The sequence below is a fragment of the Toxorhynchites rutilus genome, chromosome 1, assembly GCF_029784135.1.
Source record: "Toxorhynchites rutilus septentrionalis strain SRP chromosome 1, ASM2978413v1, whole genome shotgun sequence".
Classification (NCBI taxonomy): Eukaryota; Metazoa; Arthropoda; class Insecta; order Diptera; family Culicidae; genus Toxorhynchites; species Toxorhynchites rutilus.
This window is the reverse complement of record NC_073744.1, coordinates 164247013-164268284: the sequence shown is the minus strand read 5'-3', so window position 1 is coordinate 164268284 and position 21272 is coordinate 164247013. Positions and strand designations below refer to the sequence as shown.

Genomic DNA, 21272 nt, shown 5'->3' with positions numbered 1-21272 from the left:
CCGTCAAACAAAAACATTGGCTAAATCCTACATTTATTCCTGTTGGAGGTTCAGTCCAATGTTTTTGAATGATGTGTGATCTTTTATCAAAGTAATACTGAAGAAAAAATTACATATTTTCGAAATTTTTTTTGAAAGGTTTTGTTTTTTGTTAGGTTATGTATTGTTGTGCACTTTCCGCATATAGTTGCTTTATACCGAATTTATACCCCGATAAAGTCATACAAAATTCAATGAAATTGATTGTAGGTAGTGGCTAATAGACTAAACTACCATTTGGCAAATGGCAAAATCTTACCATATGGTTACTTTCCAAAGCCATGAGAAATTATCAAAGTGCTGTTCGATTTTTCGAATACTTGACCTAAAATTAGTTAATGATTTTGTAGATGGATAAAACATAGTTCTCATGCTAAAATATTTTTATTTCGTTTTTGTACCCCATTTTTAGTCTATTAACGCGTTATTAGCGATTTTCGTTATTCGCGATGAGCTTGCCAAACTATTTCGCGGATAATCGGAGTTCTACTGTATTTGTAAAGAAGCTTCTAATTCGTGTGTCGTGTACTGAGGATTCATGATCAGCGTCTCGATTTGATTAGCGCGGACTCGACTATATACAGTCTCCGATTTCTTTTCACTGTATGTAATCGAATCCTGTATATAATCGAGTCAACAAAAAATTTGTTTTTTCGTTGGTTGTGCATATATTTATCAATTTTTGAATATAAAAGAATAATTTAATTTTTTATTCAGACTTTATATAATAGAGTCCAAAATTGTATATAATCGAATCACACATAATCAAGTCTGTTTATAATCGAGTCCGACCAATAGAACCAATAGAAGCGTATTCCAGAACGAAGAAGAGCATCGCTGCTAAGAACACTTCTCGAGAAATACAGTTCGTGCGTCCATAAAAGAGTTTGTTGTTTGTATTCCATTTTCGCCTTGGAAGTTTTCAAAAGATGAAATCTAAACGGTTTTTACATCAAGAGCGGATGTTGAACCAAAAACCCAATGTAGGAAAACAATGTCGTGTATTTCTGATATTACAACATTCTAATATGCTTTCAAGAGTCTTCATCCTGTCATCCTTAACCTCTTAAACCAATGAAAATAAATCGATTACTCTCGGTTGATGTGCGTTACTATCAGGAAACACATTTTAGAAAAAAAAAGTTTAACGATATGAAAAATATGGATTTTCGTCCGGTAAGCACTATCAGCCAGCTCAATCTTTTTATTGATAAATACCGATAAATTTCTCGGAAATACAGAATAAATTTGATTTACTGCTGAAAAAAGATGTGATTTTTTTCAACTTATGTATTTAACTTGTCCACGTGGACATTATCTATACCCTCTCCCCCCTCAGCGTGGACAAGCGTGGACATTTTCGTAACCCCTACCCCCCATAAAGTTGTCCACGTAGTATGTGGACAGCCCCTTAGGTATCGGCTCGCCAGGTTTGCTGAGTTTGTTTGGGTTTTATGATTTGTCCTATCATTGAATTGAGCGGAAGTATCCTACAATCGTTAGCGACGTATTTAGTCAGAAATTTACTGATTTTCATTTAGAATTATAGCTTCTCAAAATGATAGCACAGTTTTGATTCGTAAACTATTGTGTCTGTCATCTGCATATTACAAATGATTTGGCTTGAGATCAGATTTATTTTCCCGGAAATGATTTGTTATACAAAGTTTAAATCGGCAGGCAGCTCACGATTATTTCAGTCAAAATGGTTAGAGTGCCTTTCCATTAGCAAGAAATTACAGAAATTCAAGGTGTCATTAAATGAACAGAACGCATTTAGCCCTATATTGCCACCAACAAAAAATATTCTTTTGCTGCACTTGGAATATCCTTTCAATATTTTACCTAGCCAAAACCTTCTAAAAGTATTTGGCAATACCTCTTTTCAGAAGTCATTTTTATGTAATAAAACCACGATTTTAGAGCGCCAGCAGAAAATTCTGTTTAAATTCGTTGAAAATGCATCAAGTTTTTCACTGTGAGCGTACTAATTAGGATCTACTGTGTAAGATGATACATTTTTTCAATTAAATGAATGGTGAATTCGATGAAAAATTCAAATTTAATTTTTTTTCTTTGAAACCCTATATAAAAAACAGGTTTTTTCGCTGCACTAGAAATATTGTTTTGATTTTTGCATAACCAAAGGCGCAACAAAGTCAAGTGTTTCTGGGGTTAACGGGCAGTGGCAACTATATTGTAACCCATTTTTTCAACTGTTTCAATAGTTAAAAAGTTTTCAAAGGTAAATGTGTGTTCTTCCTCATGTAAGGATTCCCCAGCAAACATTAAATCGCATAACAAGCGTATATATAACATCATATGCCCTAAAATTTGGTTGACATATAATGCGCCTAACTGGCATATGCATGCAAAAGTGGAGGCCATATACATACATGGCAAATGCTTACCGAATTTGTTTGGATGAATATGCAACTTTGACCGGCTATAATAGCGATTATGTTGAAATTGAATTGCGATCTAATATGTATTTATTCATGAATTGTCAAAGCACCAATTACGACTTTCGCCATACTCATATACGATTTATTACAGACATAGAAAGAAACAAATGGCGCAAAATATTTCCGTGAAATGTTTATTATGGCCTCACGAATCGCCATTTTTATATATGAGTATTTATGTTTGTAGAAATAATAATTGTTTGATTGACTTGTGTTGGGAGTGGAATATGAATGTTTAAAATGGCACAGATTGATGTTTGGTGAAAACTGCTCCGACGTGGGTTCGAACTCCGGTCGTCTGGATTATCATCCACCAGCAGTATTTAAATGACATTTCAATATGACGTAATATGTTCTTTATTAGGATCTAATATGATTTACTGTTTCATGATTTTCTTCAGCATACAACACGATTTACTACAGTACTGAATCGATTTGAATTATACGCTTATACGACACACAAACTGCATCAGCGTAATATACGCTTATGATGCGGATTAAATATATCTTACGACAATGTACATCATAAAATTGATGTTTATTATACCGAATTGCGATTTAATTTCTACATAATCGAGTTTCTACATTTTATGCGATTTCAAATATACACGATACATACTTTGATTGATATTATATGCGATTATGATTTATTCGGATTTGTTGTAAGACTTGGCACGTGCAAAATTATACGATTAAATGTTTGCTGGGTCTGTTCTCTGAAGTTGAAATCGATCCCTTGCGTAGTTCTCACGGCCCGTTAAGGTGAATGTGGGAGAAAGCCATTGTAGTAGTATAGGTAAAACCACGTGTAAAAATGAGGTAATAGTGTTTGTGAGAGAAGAAAAATTTGTTTTGTCTGTTTTGATTTTTGTACGTAAATTTCACTTATCAGACTGTGTGACACTTCACTGACACGAGTCTTAGAATACATTTGGAGAAAAAAAAATTCAATACTAAAGTAAAATGTATGAACCATGTGTTCCGATGAACAATTGTAAATATAAATATATATAGAAGGTGTTTTTGCATCTGAAGTAAAATTCTGATTATACTAATATGAGCAAATTTATAACACATGCGAATTGGGGTTCTTTTGGTATTAACAAGTTCTTCCGCACAGTAACTCGATGTTATTAACTCCTTAATATTTTCCTTCGTTGATCGTATAGTTTTAACATATCCACGTTGGAGAGCCTTAAGCCTTCTCTTCGCTGGCCGAGGAATTTTGATTGAATGTAATACTTTTCCGTTTACTATTTTTAAAAGCATAGGCAGCCGAATCAGTGTTCCGAGCTCTGCACTACAATTTTATTAGCCAATGTTAAAGTTGCTAATACATACATGATAGACCCATTAAACTTAAGAATAATAAATGTATTGACATCAACACAATTTGATTTTATTGATTTTTATGACATGAAACGCTATGACTCATGGATAACATTTTATTAAGTAGTTTTTATAGCTGCTTCGATGATGTTGACTGGCACCAGTGTCGAAAAAGTAACGATGCTTTCACCAACACAAACAAAACCATTGCGGAAAATTTAAAAATGAAAAATTAACTTTCAGAGCACCAGCTCGAGTTTTCCGACGTTTTTTTATTATAGATTGCGACGGCAGATGAAAATTTAATATCTTGTGAGTAATCGATTAGAGTTTGGTTGATATTACTTAATGAGAAGTGTACAAAAACGATAATTTTCTTCACACTCTTTCGCAAAATTATTGATTTTCGGGCGAAGGGTGATGAATTTTTTTTTCAAGATAACAGTAAATCTCGACGTTTCATGCAATTCTAAGACATTTGGCATAAAAATTATTTTTTTAGATCCCGATTTCCTGATTTGGTGGTATTTCGATTTTCATAAAACTTAAATTTTGACATCTACACGAGAATAGTAAATGAAGTCCGAATGAGCTGATATTTTGCAGAGGGTATTTTATCGGCATTTTATCGGGCATTCGTTTGTTTACGATGGAAGTCGCGGAACAGAGTTTTCTCCGAACGCGCGATTTCGGATGCTTAGACAGCATTCGAAATCTAAGGTGGCGAGGCATTTTTTGACGGAGGGCCACCAAAAATCCACGATTTATAACATGATCGCTCGGTTCTAGGCTGGAGAGCCAACGGCCCCCAACAAGAAACTGGTTCGAAGAAAGGAATAAGCACCGCTAAGCGAAAAAAACAGAAAGCTGCCGTCAAGACCAAGATTCCGAAGGCGAAGGGTATGAAACGTTACAAGCGGACATCCAGACCGTAGTACATGGAGAAGCAGCTGCAGGAAATCCCGGGGAAGTGCCGGAAGCTGCGCCGTAAGTACTTTAAGCCGAGTTTCACCATGAACGACGAGAAGAACTTAACGTTCTCGAACAGTTCAACCGCTGGGAACATGGGGTTCTGCTACATGGGCTGGTAGCTTCGCAGATGCGCCTCGCTCTGGAAGGCCAAATCAGGCTACGAATCCAGAAATCGTAGAACAAGTGCATCTACTCGTTTTGAACGATCGTAAAGTGAAGTTACGCGAGTTAGCTGGGACCGTAGGCATTTCAAAAGAACAAGTGAGATACATGAAAAATGCTATCCGTACGATGGGTGCCGCGTTTGCTGACCGTCGACCAAAAACAGCGGCGCGTTGATGATTCAACAGCCGACTTGGCGCTGTTGAAGCGTAATCAAGTGTACTTCTTTCGACGTTTTGTGACAATGGATCGAACCTGGATTCAATACCATACTCCTGAGTCCAATAGACAGTCTGCAGAGTGGTAGTGAGGCATATTTTGAAAACATAGACGTTTCGTACTACAGAAAGGGAATCGCAATGTTGAAAACTCGCTATACCAAGTGTATTGCCCTCGAAGAAAACTATGTTGAGGAATAAATACAGCTTCGCCAAAAAAAAACTTCTTGAAAATCCCAGGACTTTTCAGCCCATGTAGTATACTGACAAGTTGGTGACTACAGTCGTTTAGGTTAGATATGCCAAAAAAGCCAAGTTTGAATCTACGGTATGAGTGTGGGCGTTTTTTTCGACCTCTGGCATATCTAACCTTTACGTACAGACGAGTAGAGGTATAGCGGTCAATACAGAAGTCTACACGAAGAACTGTTTGACAAAAATGGTTGCTCTTGTAAAAAGCATTACTCAAAGGCCACTCTGGATTGGTGGACCGTCCATACCAATATCTCCCATACGTACCCAGGCGCAGCCAATCGATTCGTATTGGGCCATACTGTCCTAGTCGGCGCACGAAAATGGTTGGAAGCCATCACGGTTCAACAACTCAAATCCCGTATCGTCAAATGTACCAAAAAAGTGGAAATAAACCGGTTCAGAAGAACTTGATATAACGTGTACGCTAGTTCTAAAAAAGTTGTTTAGAGAAAAACGCGTTTGAAGTTTTGCGCCAAGGCCTACAAGATTAGATTTCGCATCACTAAAATATCCATAACTCGGTAAATAACGGAATTAAAAAAAATCCTTTCAAGGGTCTATTCTTGTCTAAACTTTAGCAATATAAAGAAAAAAATCTCGATTTTTTTCAAATTTATGCAATATACTACCTTAAAAAAATTGTCTATTCCCCTTCTTGGATGGCACTAATGTTCCCAGTGGAACTTTCGCCTTCTCAACGTAGGTAATATACTTGCGTCATTTTTATTAGGAGTACCTAGTTGAGGCATCTATGCCGGATTACACGCCTTGAATGTATTCTGGAGCAGCAAGCTCTAGAGTACGCGTGATCACAGTGCAAGTCGGAGGAAAATTTCTTAGACGAAAAATCCCCCGGCCAGAACGGAAATCGAACCCGAACCCCCGGCATGATAAAGTGGGACGCTAAACACTCGGCCACGGGAGCACATATTGTCTATTGCTACCCGTTATTTTATTTTGAAATCCTCCGTCCAACAATCCAACATTTCTTTCATTCGCAGGTCACAAAACTGAAGCAGTACCTGCTCGAGCTGGAAGCGGAAATGGTGGAAATTGGTAACGAGCAGCGACCGCTGATACAAGAATTGGACGCGCAGGTTCGCAGCTATCTCAAGCAGCTTTACAGCTCCGCGGATCTAGAGGAAATCGAGATGGCCTTCGGTTACGTGAGTCGGGCGCTATCCGTTCACTACGAGATGTCGTTCAACACGAAATACAGTCCACGCAATGTGACAGAGCGCCTGACCGAGACCCAACTGGCGCACAAGTATGAGTGAGTATGCAAAATTCGTGTTCCGTTTGGCAAATCCACAATAACCGTTCCGTTTTATTCGCAGGCTTGCCTCTTTCGACGAGGCCCGACCGAAGAAGGAGAAAGATGAATCCCAGAGCAGTACCGATTCGTCAATTTCTCCGACAACAATCAGAAATCAGAAACAGATCTCTCTGCTCAAGCCGAAGGAGGAACGCGTTGGTCCGGCGAGCAAACCCGCCGTTAGTTCCACCGTCCCTCCCTTCAACAATATCACATTCTCGAACGCCAAGGCTCTTGTCAATGAGCAGGTGTTGAAGAAGATCGCCCCAGAGGCGATCGTGGTGCCCAAGAAACTCATCAAAATACTGCCCAAGTCCGAGCCCATTCCACGACCAATTCCAAAACTGCCGGAAATCGTTACATCACCCGTCAAGCAAGAGCAAGACGATTATGAGCCGCAAGAACTGCCCGCTACGGTTGCCATCAAGAAGAGTCGTCTGAATTTGCTCCAGGCGCTGAACAAAGCCAAAAATAGCTGCAATTTGTCGCAAAGTCAGCCCGAGGAGCAACCGAAGTTTGCGACTGTTTCCCCACGCCATAAGGGTATTACCAAGGTCAAAAGCGATCCACTTCCAGTAACCAGCAAGCGTGCCTCCAGTGGAGCTTCCTCCGATTCGTCGGCAAACTCCCGCTCGTCTACCCCGATCTCGACCAAAGCGTCGGATGATTCCTCGGCCGATCGTACCCCACCCGGTCCAATTGAAGATTACGTCGAGCCACAGCCAACCGATATTGCTGAGTTGGAGCAACCGGTGTTTCTCAAGTTTTTCGGGCTCCTCACGCTCGAGGAAAGCAAAGCGCTGGCAACCCGTAAAACCGAACGTAAGCGTCGCAGCTGCAACAGCACCGAGCGGAAGGACTTCCATTACGGTAAAATCGATTACTACGAACAGCAGTCGCATCACATCACCCGCCGGAGGAACAAGCGCCCGATTCTATACTCGCCCCCAGCGACACGAGGCGTTAAAAAGCGCAAGCATTTCGATACGATCGCCGCCACAACCGGTGCCGGCACGACGACAGCACGATCCGCCTCGGGCTCATCTGGATCCTCTCCGTCATGCAGTGCGGCGGCGGCGACTGCTGCAACAGCATCAGCAGGGACACGCGTTGCGGCCGGCGATAGCTCCAAGTTGGTGCTAGCGGAGTTGGAGAGTAAGACCTGTATCGTTTGTAACAAGTCAGGTAGGTGTCGGGTGTCCTGCGGGATAGGCGATGGCTTGCGTTTTCTTTTGACGAGAGTGATTTTATAATTTTTATCACAAGCGTATGTAGGAATGTGCTCTAGTATTAGACTTGCCTTAAAAATCTCGATTAGATTCGAATTGGCTTTGATTCTCTATTTTGATTCAGGGTTGGAAAAAATTCATCTGTACCTGCAGATTTGTAAGGTAGAAAGGATCTCACCGCATTTCCTACTCTGGCCCTCCCGAAAGCCAATCCAGCAACTATGGGCCTGATCATTAACATCACTTCCACATACGCTTTTAATTCACTTACACTTCACTTAGGACCTGATCACGAACCTCACTTCACGGTGAAAATTAAATTATTTTTGTGCAAGGTTATAGGCACTTCATTTCGTTTTCACTGTGAAGTGACGTTCGTGATCAGGCCCTTAATCTTTTTGTGTCTATCATCATCTACAGATCAATGCGATACGAAAAGTTTCATCAATGGATTATTATGGTTTCGATTCAAATAAATCGTAGATAAAATTTACAACGTTAAAATATGTTTAAAAAATATAGTAGAAACATGCTATTGCTTATCTCACTAAAATGACAATTTACGCAGTTTTGCGGACAGTGTTCATTTGAGAGCTTATGTTTTTAGCTAAATTTTGTATGTAGTCACAACCCTGACAAATTGCGGCAACAAAACTTTTAAGCTGTTTTTCTACAAAAATCACTTTTTTCATAATTTTACAATATCTAATGAAAGCGATTTGTTTTGTATAGTTTTTCGTACAACTTTTCCGTTGAGGCCAAAAAAGTCCATGCTATCAATGAAGCTGCAGAGTGTTTCAAAGTAATGTACTTTCTTTCAAATATTGTCAAAAACCGTCAGTATGCGAATCATGAAAAAATCAGGGGTGACATTGCGCATTTCGAAACGAGTGATTTTTGTTCGTTTCGACCATTTTGACATGCCTTTGACCAGCTTTGTTTACTAGTCCAAAAATTTTTAATTTCTCTACGAGACAAATTTTGCTCTAATCTAGCACACGGAAAATATGAACATGAAAAATATACACAATACTAAAACCATTCCGATTTGATTTTGAATTTTCTCGAAACGAGTTATTCGTTTGATATTGCGCTCAAATTTGGGATTGAAGCACTTGAATATTATAACAAAAAATATTATTACAATATTAATAAATTCGGTTTGAAGCAACTTCGTGCGGAAAGTACATAACCTCTCGTAACCTAACAAAAACAAAACTTAATAAAATTCAAAAACATGTAAACTTTTCTCCAGTATTACTGTGATAAAAGATCACACATTTTTTTTTTTTTTTATTTATATCGTTTATTTTTACAGGCTCAGTTACATAGGTTTAAAGGAGCCGAACTCCTTACTGTATTGTTACTAGTATATATACATTTTTCCTTAATTCTAATGTTAATAATATAGGAAACCGATTACTCGCGGTCAACTCGAGTTTAGAAGGGTGACATATTTTCTTCAGGAAAAGGAGGGGATATGAGGATATGTTGACATTGATCACACTCACACTCTCAATCACACTCATCACACTCAATTCTTAAACCTATCTTATATCTAATATGTATTTACATTTCATCTTATTCTTAAGAAGGGATCCGATCTCTCACAAAGGAAAAGGAAAAGGAAAAACTAAGGGTATAAGGACAATCACACACGAAGATCGATAGCTTTAAGGAATACATATATTTGGGACATGTAATCAAGGTCTAACCGAGCCAACACGTCTCTCACCGGCACATTGGGCTGCCTTCCTCGGGCCCGAAGGGTGACTACTAAATTCGATCTGGCGACAAGATACAGCTCGCACGACCAAACAACGTGCTCGATGTCGTGGTAACCTTGGCCACAAACACAAAGATTGTTGTCGGCAAGATTAATACGAAAGAGTAGCGCATCTAACGAACAGTGATTGGACATGAGTCGGGAGAAGGTGCGAATAAAGTCCCGACTCAAGTCCAGACTTTTGAACCATGGTTTGAGGCTAACCTTAGGGATAATCGAGTGAAACCACCGGCCCAATTCATCTTCGTTCCATTTGCGTTGCCAGTTAACTATGGTATTTTTGCGGACTAAAGAATAAAATTCATTGAAGGCGATTTGACGCTGATAAATATCGCCTTCAATTGCACCTACCTTTGCTAATGAGTCAGCCCTCTCATTACCCGGAATTGAGCAATGGGAAGGGACCCAGACAAAGGTAATGACATAACAGCGTCTGGATAAAGCACTCACAATTTCTCGTATTCTCTCAAGGAAGTACGGCGAGTGCTTTTCCGGCCTCACTGAACGGATAGCTTCGACAGAGCTAAGACTCCGTTACAATGTAATAGTGTTCAACAGGTCGTGAGGCGACGCTGTCCAGCGCCCAGTGTATCGCTGCCAATTCAGCAATATACACTGAGCAAGGATTCTGAAGACTGTGTGAGGTGCTAAAAAATTCGTTGAACACTCCAAATCCTGTGGACTCATTCATAGAGGACCCATCAGTAAAGTACATATTATCACAATTGATATCCCCATACTTTGCATCGAAGATCGTTGGAACGATCCTCGATCGAAGATAATCTGATGTTCCATGGATATCCTGCTTCATGGACAGATCAAAATGCACAGAGGAATTGATGTAGTCAGGAAAACAAACACGGTTGGGAATATACGAAGAAGGATCAACCTGCATGGAGACGAATTCATGATATGAGCTCATGAATCCAGAATGAAAATTTAGCTCGATCAGCTGCTCAAAATTTCCGATCACCAATGGGTTCATAACCTTACACCGGATGAGGAACCGAAGAGATAATAAATTGAAGCGATCTTTTAGTGGGAGTAGGCCTGCCAAAACCTCGAGACTCATGGTATGCGTTGAGGGCATACATCCCAACGCGATACGGAGACAAAGATACTGAATTCGCTCGAGTTTAATGAGGTGTGTTTTGGCAGCTGATTGAAAACAGAAACTGCCATACTCCATCACTGAGAGAATAGTTGTTCGATACAACATTATAAGATCTTCGGGATGGGCTCCCCACCAGGTGCCGGTAATTGTACGGAGAAAGTTTATTCTTTGTTGACATTTTTTACTCAGATACCTAATATGGGCCCCCCAAGTACATTTAGAGTCGAACCAGACCCCAAGATACTTGAATGACATAGCATGAGTGATCGGTTTACCCAAAAGTTGAAGCTTTGGTTTTGCTGGTTTATGCTTCCTAGAAAAAACCACCATCTCTGTTTTCTCCGTGGAGAATTCGATCCCTAGCCCAATGGCCCAGGTTGAAAAATTGTTCAAAGTATCTTGTAAGGATTCTTGCAGGTCGGATTCGTTTGATCCTACGACAGACACCACTCCATCATCTGCAAGTTGTCTTAGGCTGCAATTTTGTGTAAGGCAATTGTCAATGTCGCTTACGTAGAAGTTGTACAAAAGGGGGCTTAAACATGAGCCCTGGGGGAGTCCCATGTAAGAGACCCGACTTACTGCCGAATCTCCGTGAGAAAAGTTCAAATGTTTCTCACAAAGCAAGTTATATAACATATTATTCAATAGAGGCGGCAGACCCCGAGATTGTAATTTGTCTGACAAAACCTCTATTGAAACAGAATCAAAGGCCCCCTTTATGTCCAAGAATACTGAAGCCATTTGTTTTTTTTCGGCGTAAGCCAGTTGAATTTCTGAAGAAAGCAACGCAAGACAATCATTCGTCCCCTTGCCCCTGCGGAACCCATATTGTGTATCTGAGAGTAGGCCATTCGTTTCAACCCATCGATCAAGGCGAAACAAGATAATTTTCTCCAACAATTTCCGTATACAAGACAGCATTGCTATTGGGCGGTACGAATTGAAGTCGGACGCGGGTTTTCCGGGTTTTTGAATAGCTATAACTCGTACTTGTCTCCAATCATCTGGAACAATATTATGCTCCAGAAACCGATTGAATAAGTTCAACAAGCGATGTTTCGCCACATCAGGGAGATTTTTCAGCAAGTTGAACTTAATTCTATCCGATCCCGGAGCAGAATTGTTACATGAAAGGAGAGCAAGAGAGAATTCTACCATCGAAAACTCGGAATCAAGATCGCACCTATCTTGTGGTATATCTCGAATAATTCTTTGCACTGGAGCGGAATCGGGACAAACCTTTCGTGCAAAATTAAAAATCCATCGATGTGAATATTCCTCGCTTTCATTGGATGAAGAGCGATTTCTCATGTTTCGAGCCACTTTCCATAATTTTTTCATTGACGTTTCTCGTGACAAACCTCCCCCGAAATTTCGCCAATAAGCACGTTTTTCCCTTTGATCAAGTTTTTAAATTGATTTTCAAGGTCCAAATACTTCTGAAAATTTTCAGGGGTTCCACGTTTCCGAAAAGCTTTGAATGCGTTCGATTTATCCTGATAAAGCTTGGAACATTGGCTATCCCACCATGGATTGGGAGGCCTTCGACGAATAGTGGAACCTGGGATGGGTTTCGTTTGAGCGCGAACCGCGCTGTCATATATCAAACGAGAAATGAAGTTATACTCCTCCAATGGAGGCAAACCATCTCTGGAATTGATGGCTAGAGCAATCGCGTCCGCATATTTTTTCCAGTCAATGTGTCTTGTGAGGTCGTATGCCATGTTTATTGATTCAGAAGAATTCAACCCATTGGTGATAGAAATTTTGATTGGCAAGTGGTCACTACCGTTGGGATCCTGGATTACATTCCATTTGCAATCTAACGATAGTGAATTCGAGCAAAGCGAGAGGTCAAGAGCACTTGGTTTAGCAGGAGGTTTAGGTACACGTGTTGTTTCCCCAGTGTTCAAAACGGTCATATTGAAGCTGTTACAAAGGTCATATATCAACGATGAACGATTGTCGTCGTACTGTTCCCCCCAGGCAGTTCCGTGAGAGTTGAAGTCTCCCAAGATTAATCGTGGCTCAGGAAGGAGTGAGCACATGTCAACAAGTTGCTTGCGGCTAACCGCAGCTCTCGGAGGCCAATACAAGCTGACTATACAGAGGTCTTTGCCTCTGATGTTTGCATGACAAGCAACAGCTTCGATCCCTCCAATAGGTGGAAGGTCAATTCTAAAAAATGAGTGACACTTATTGATCCCCAATAGTACCCCTCCGTATCTGTCATCACGGTCCAAGCGTATTATATTAAAATCGTGGAAAGAGAGATCATTTTGAGAAGAGAGCCAGGTTTCGGATAGAGCAAAAACATCACAATTGAGTTTATGAATTAGAAATTTGAATGTATCCAATTTAGGGATAAGACTACGACAATTCCACTGTAAAACAGTGATATCTCCGACCTCTCTATTTAAATTAGACATCAAGAGAGATAATCATTGCAAGGAGGGGCCATGTTTGCATCAATTGCTGCAAAATTGTCTTTAGTACTGGAAGCATTGCGGTGACAATGGTTCTGATGGAGTCGGAAACATTAAAACACGTGAAGATTTGATCCACAAGGTCAGACAACTTTATAAATCCCGATTGGGAAGTTGAACTTGACGGAAAAACAGGGACAGTTGGGGTTTTTGATGTCCCCTCGAGTGCTGGGTCGTTCGAAGGTGAACTATTACCACGGAGGCCAGGAGGGACCTGATTTTGCTTATCCGCTGCACTCGATTTTTTGGGCAAGCTAACAGGGGGTATCACCGGAGGGACTTGTCCTTGAACTTTGGGAGTGGTCACATTTTTGCGCCGGGAATTCCCTTGAGAAATAAACGGCGTGCCCCCGTTAGCTGTATCCGCTTCCATTTCGTCAACTGGCAACGTAGCGAAGACATTGTGTGTATTGATTGGTTGTTGTTCTTGAGCCAGTGGAGAAGCGCCCTTCAAAATTTCTGCGAAAGTGCGTTTAGAGCGTTCCCTCAAAGAGCGCTTCTGTTTCTCCCAGCGAGCCTTGTATGTTTCACAAGCTGAGAGCACGTGTGGGAATCCCCCGCAATATGGACACTTATGCTCAGTCGCACTGCAGGATTTCCCCTCATGTTGTTCTCCGCAAGTGGCACATCGTTCTTTATTGGCACAATAAGCAGCCGTGTGACCAACTGACTTGCACTTTAGACAAGTCATTGGCTTTGGAATAAAAAGTCGCACGGCTAACCTCAATTTATCTACCATCACGTAGTCAGGGAGAGCTGAACCAGCGAAGGTGACTCGAAACGAGTTGGACGGCGTAAATTTCTTTTCTTCTCCTTCATGGGAGACTGTTCCGAGCTGGCGGCAACCCAAGATCTTAACAGTCGTCGAGGGCAGTTTTTTAAAACGGCCGGTACCTTCACTCGTAATGTATTCGCACGTCAAGCCCGTTTCGGTTATCACACCCTCAATTTCGACTATGTGAGAGGGTATGTAGACCCGATACTCAATTGTAAAATGCTGATCGACAACAATCTTGTTTGCGTCTTTTCGATCATTCACGACAACTCGCAATTTGTTTGGTCTAACCTTCGAAATTTCCGAAACGGAGGTATACCTTGCCAGATCTTTCGCGATCTGCATGACTCTCAACGCCTTTCCATTTGGCTTAGGCCTGAAGAAAACAACCCAGGGACCAGTTCCGGGCGCATCTTCTGGATAGACCTTTACACGGGGAGTGGGAATAACAGGGGGGGAAGGCGAGGACAGGGATTGAGAGTGGGAAGGCGAAGGTTGAGAAGGAGCGGGAAGAACAGAGGGAGAAGACGAGGTTGAAGGTAGAGTGGGATCGTTAAGGGCAGATGGGAGATTTGCTAGTTTTTTGGAGGGAGGCTTGGTAGGGTTAGCTGACTCGTCCCCAGAAGAAGTATCTTCCGTATTTGGAACACGTTTGAGTGACTTTTTTTTATCCGTTAGGAGGGAACTAGAGTCAGAGACCTCCATATCCGAAGGTCCCCCACTCTCTGCCATTTTAAATTTTCACTTATATTCTAAGTATTTTTTTAAACAATATTTCACAATAAAATAATTCACAAAAACAAAAAAAAAAAAACTTATAATTATTAAATATTTTCTCTCAGTATATTCAATCTTATTCACCTATGAACGCACTCCAGTGCAGATGAACGGGAGCGTGCTGAAAGCTCGTTGGTGGTGGGAATGTGCCTACGACACCACTACACACAGTCGTCGGTGAAAGCTTACCCGCACTGTCACTGTTGGCACGATGACTCGGCGAAATCTCCAATGTCGGCGAAGCAGCGACAAAACAAAAACCAATGCTTGGCTTTCCGAGGATGAAAGCCTTTATCCACTTGCAGGCAGGGCACTTCACTCACTATCCAGATAGTGAAATGAACTCTTCAGCGGCAAAAAAACAACAATCACGCGGTAACCGATAACGGAACTTGGACGCGACTTTCCTTCGTCTGGTTACTTCGGGCAATCGGCGAAGAATGAGATCACACATTGTGATGTAGGAAAAAAACCATTGGATTGAACCTCCTACAGGTACAAAAATGTAGATTTCGGCCAATATTTTTGTTCAGCGATATTTCGATTTCTTGTCATGGTCGTTAATGGGTTAATTACAGAATCCAAACAAACAAACTTGCGTCCACTGGATCCGTCGGGATCAGGCCCCGGCTAAGAGGATATGATCCGCGAGTCAACATCAGGGGTTAGACATCAATTGAATATAGGCTACCCAAATTCAAAATCAATATGGCGTCATTTGTTTATCAACATATCATTTACGAGGATTGAAATCGAAAAATGCGCTGCTTTATTCTAACTGCATGAGCGATTTTCATATTTCGGTTTCACATGTTAGCCAGTTTAAAGTTAGCCACTATTCGACTATATAACCGGACCGAGTTGTAAACAACAGTAATTGATTGAACCAAAATGTCAGTAAACCGCAGCAATATTGGGTACACTGGCAATATGAGGGATTTGACGTTTTAGTCGTACCCCTGGTCAACATGTGTCGCAAATTTAGCTGTCATTGCCAAACTATCAAACTTCTCGGTGAGCTCAAGGCAGATCTACGTAACACGGTGCGCCCATTCGCTAATCATATTTAACTCGAAACAATCGTCAAATTCGGGAAAATTTAGAGAAGGCAGTTTTGCAATCTTAAAACTTGAATGGAGATTCTCAAGTTATTCAATTACTTAAAACACGACGCTCTCTTAACCATTCGGCTATATATTTCACAACACACAACATTTACAAAAACTCGCCATTATAATATAAAATCATCATCAGACAATATTCCAGTCCACTATTACGTAATACTGTATTGCATAGAATACATATTCGAAATAGAAAAGTAAATCTTCATTCATTATTTTTTTATTTTAGAAGTGTGTTTATGTCATCCTGTAAATTTATGGCTGTAGAGTGGTTTTCACATTTTGACCCACCTGGTACTATGTTAAGCGCCTTGATTTACACCAGCTTGAGAGTTTGGCAGTTCTCGCAAGTGACAGTGACGCTGTCAAATGCAGTGCATTAGTATATGCAAGGCGCGTAGAAGTATATCCTAAGGTGGGCCAACTTGCTAAAACCACTATTCAGCCATCTTGGAAGTCTACTGTGTTTTGTTTGTAAACAAAACACAATACGCTTGCGCCCAAGCTCACTCGTGATCAGTCTGTCTCTTTCACGCTTCAAGAAAATCATTCCCCTTCTGCTTTCTTCCGTACTGTTTTCATATACCGCTCCCCTAACCAACTTAGTGACGAAACGGCCTCACCTAGTACCATAGACCCGTCTTGAGTATATGGATGCCCTAGAGCCGGTCGGGATTTAGTTCTAAAAATGCCACCAGGCGGGTAGATTGCTGTTTGTTTATCTTTTCTTTCCTAAAATAATGGGTGGGTTATATCTATGGTACAACCGCAAGGCTGACGTAGGACTACCGTTGGCCTAGTAATCATTTGTTTGTATTGATTAAATTATTGATTGATTGAATTCAATTGAATTCAACATATTTGCTGTGTAAGTAAAGAATTTGCACAAACACCATGTAATGTAATGCACCTTGGTTTCGATGGCTGTGTTAGGAAAAACATTTCGGTGGGAACAAGAGTTCCTCCAACTTGCATGTACAGGTCGGACTCAATTCTATACAGTTTGGATTTTTTATTTTAAAATATGAGAATGTAATATTTCAATGTTAAGGGGAAATTCAACTGGCTACTATAAGTACAGTGGAGAAACAATCGCAATTTTTGAATATTTTGATTGAATTCTCTCTTGTTCTCTTGGTTGATAGAAACAATCAAGTTTTGTGTACCTTTTGTAATTATTGATTGTATTTGTTTTTTTATAGTTTACATGGTCTCGGGACCGAGGGTGTCATATATTTTTATATATATATATTTTTTGAAAACTGAGGTTTTTCACATAACATATCCGAATATCAGGTTTTGTGTTTCGTTTTTGAGTTACTATTTTTCAAAGTTAACATGTTTTCAGTTTTCGTTCAAATAGACTACATCTATACGACTAGAATCCATTTTTTACGCAAGTGTGGTATTTTTTTCAACTCTTCTTGGATGGCACAAACGTTCCCAGTGGAACTTTTGCCTCCTCAACGTAGGTATTACTTGCGTCAATTTTATTAGTAGTACTTAGTTGAGATTTCTATGCCGAATAATACGCCTTGAATGTATTCTGAACCACACAGTACGCGTGACCACATTGGCTTCAAATTGATATATCGATCATCTGAATCGGCCCAGCAGTTCAAAAGTTATGATTTAAAAAAAGTCATTTTTCGAAAAAACGGAAAAATGATTTTTTGGACCAACGGATAACTTTGAAAAAACATAACTCATAGACGAAAGACCACGCCTCTCTGAGTGTTGGATAAGTTATGTAAAACAAACCTCAGCCTCCAAGAAAAAAATAGGAAAAAATAGCGCCCTTGGTCCCGAGACCATGTAAACTATGAAAAACAAATACAATCAATAATTACAAAAACAAAATCCAATTTTTCCGCAAGTGTTGTATTTTTGCAGAAAAGACTAGCTAATTGGCTTTAATTTGGAATCGGTCCAGTTCAAAAGTTATGAGTTTTCGTAAAAAGGAATTTTCGGGAAAAGGGGAAAAATGATTTTTTGGACCACCCTATAATGGAAATGGACAACCATAAAAATAAAAAATACGAGTCTAATATTTCTCGATAAGGACCAAACTACCACTTTTCAAGAAAATCGGAGAACCACTACATCGTTTTGGCGTGGAATGACTGTATATATAGTAAATATATAGGGTAGATAGGGGCAATATGGTCCCCCTAAGAACGAAACGTCCTAAATCATGTATGAACATTTATAAATTATGCTACATGTTAAAACCTCACGATTTAAAACCTTATTGATCGATGTACATTGTATGGAAATGCTTTAGAAAAGATTCATGATGAAAATTTACACTTTTAAAAATGTATTCCATTTCTGTCGCTCGAGAGCACTACGGAGCAAAATGGGCCACCATGCGGGGCAATATGACCATGTTGGTTTATTCAATCATTTAAGCATGTTTTCACTAGGAAATAACGTAACAAATTCATATTACGAAAGTTTATTCTATTCACGTATATTTCATTGGATCCCATTTGGTTTGCATGTACAACAAGTAACAATGTGATCAAAGTGATTGGACTGCAATTTTACGTTACTCAAAGCAGGAACAGAGAATATTTGTGCAGTTATGTACCCACGAGTGGCATCGATATCATTGGTTCCATCCATCGCCGTCCGTAGAGGAACTGAATTGTGCCCCATAGTAGCAACATAGAGTGCCCTGTGGAAGATTCTATGATCGTTATTCCGTGTTCAGCACTTAGCGCTCAGCTGAAGTTATAGCGCTTTTCTGCCTTTCATCCCGCATTGTTAGAATTTTGGAATAACTGGTCTGTACCTATTGAATGAAGATAATAATTTTTAGTTTAATTCGTTCTCCTATTGATAAAAAATAGTTACTGGAATCACTGATGTCTCATCCACGTTGAATTGCCTTACTGGTGGAATGTCGTATTTCTGCTGTACGTCCTCCAGTAAATCGTAGAATTTCCCGAATGCAACGCGATTGAATCCTTGTGCCCTGGTGGCGGAGATTGCTTCTGGTGTCCAAAGTGAGAGTTGTGGGTGGCGCTCTCCAAAACCAGTCAACTAATCCATTCCAGCTAATTGCTTTTGGCTATTGAAAGGGTGAGAAATGCCATCTTCCGGCCAAATCATACACCAGCTTCCGGATTCCTTTCGCCGTAACATTGTAGAACCGTTGTTCCATAGAGAGAATATAATCTATAAGCTAAGAGAACTTCCGTCGTTAAAACATTACTAAATGATCCGAGTTGGTGGAGCAGCAAAGGCCCTGCACAACGTAAATAACGTTTGAGTGTTTCTCGCAGGACACAACACTGCCGCGTTCAAGCTGGTCTGTGACCACTTTTTACGTTCGGATGTTCTGGTATAATTCCGCACCATGATTCCACATCTAGTTGTTTCCAACAATGTTTACAAATTTGACAGTAGTATTTACAGGTTATGTTGAAGCTGGTCATAATGCCCCAAGCAGGGATGCCCATTCCGCCCCGTACGTTTACGCTCAATGAAAATAAACTGTTCTTTTACGTGAAACGGCAAAGCAGCGCAATAAATCAGTGGAAATGCTCAGAAATAATACCGGTTTTACAGAGATACTTAAGTAGAGTATTTCTAACACAATTGTTTGAAAATAAGTGTCATTGGTTCAATAATAAGCCCAAATGAAGGATGGCCCATTTCGCCCCGCCTGGTCATATTGCCCCTCTCTACCCTATTTGGTAAGAAAAGTGAGTTCTATTGGCTTCCCTAACAAAAGTTATTAGACGACAACGGTTGGGTGCTACCCCACATTACTCTACGTTTGGGTGGCTTTTCCGGATGTGTCAACATGACCTGCGATGAATGATTGTTATGCGAGCATTACCAATGTCCGCTGCGCATTTCTATTTCATAATATATATATATATATATATATATATATATATATATATATATATATATATATATATATATATATATATATATATATATATATATATATATATAAGTTAAAGAAGTTAGGCCTTTGGGAAGGTTTTTAAAAAATTATAAACGAACTACCTCACTTGAACATCGAATTATGACTGACTTTATTCCTTACTAATTAGCCTGAGCTGAGTTCCCTAACGCGGCGTACGGTTATGCTGATTCTCCAGTTTGGTTCCGGTGAGCTCGATCGTGGTGGACTTCGACCTGGCCAAAGCGCTGAGCCTTAGGATTGTGTATCGAACGATAGGTCGATGTTTCGATGGGTCGTTGGTATCGATGATGTTGACGGTGCAAATATTCAGGTCGATGCGCCGTCAATGATGATGCGCTGTTTGTTCATGTGTCGCCCGGAGAACTGATGCGTTAGCTCTATTGGAAGTGGGTCACCGCTGTTGTTCGGTGGTTAGTTGATCTGTTCGTGTAGTACATGGGGATGTGGGTGTTAACTACTCTCTCCCTAATGAAGATTCGTCTCGAATCTTAAGTTGTTTTCTTCGGAGGTACAATTCGATGAGGCTGCTAGAATTGAAACCGCTGTTGTTGATTGTTGCATAGATGAACTTCTGCGAGTATCGTTGAAGTTGTTTGTGCTGGGTTTTCTAGTGATTTGTCTTGTTGGGTTTGATCTGAGGAGAGGGAAGATGTCATGCTTTTTGTGTTAGCATAGGGTTTTACCTCTGTTGATACATTTCGTGGTGTGGTGTATACTCCAATATGTTTCTTCAGGCTCATGATTGCCAATCCTATGATCATGGCTGCGAGTGGAATCAGGAATCCAATCGTAGTATGTTGCAGTGTTATGTGGTCTCTTTGCAGTTTATGGATGTGGTCTCGGTTTTCAATTCTAAGCAGGTTTACTTGTTGCAGATCAGGTTGGTTGAAGATTACTGTTGGCTGAAAGTTCACTCCAATTGTTGAAATAGTTCTGATCTCGTGATGATTAATTGTCCTCTTGTCGTCGTATTTGCTTCCATTGATTGAAACAGAGCAGTTTGGATATTTGATCAGTAGGGTTCCCGTTATCTGTCTCGATTTGATGTTGCAATTTGAATCCAGAAGAACGGATTTATCAGCGTTTCTCACGATCAGCGTGTGGTCGTCGATAGGCTTAATGTCCATTCCGATGCGATGTTCCTCGTAGGGGCAAGATGCGTTGATTCCTCTTAATGCGTTGTCGATACAACCGTCGCCTGTTAAATTCGTGAGCTCCTGTCTTTGGCAAATTCTATAATTTTCAACAATTGTACATTCGTTATTTATTCCTAGTGTCAG

At 40.3% G+C, this 21272-nt stretch overlaps 1 protein-coding gene across 2 annotated transcripts in view; it reads left to right on the top strand.

The window, feature by feature from the left end:
• The window catches only part of LOC129777726 (uncharacterized), a 31278-nt gene that overhangs the window by 1821 nt on the left and 8185 nt on the right, over positions 1-21272 (top strand). For both annotated transcript variants that reach the window (XM_055784174.1, XM_055784183.1), the window contains exons 3-4: positions 6442-6713; positions 6778-7940. In XM_055784174.1, coding sequence (XP_055640149.1) covers positions 6442-6713; positions 6778-7940 — 1435 coding nt within the window. The remainder of the gene's footprint in view (positions 1-6441; positions 6714-6777; positions 7941-21272) is intronic.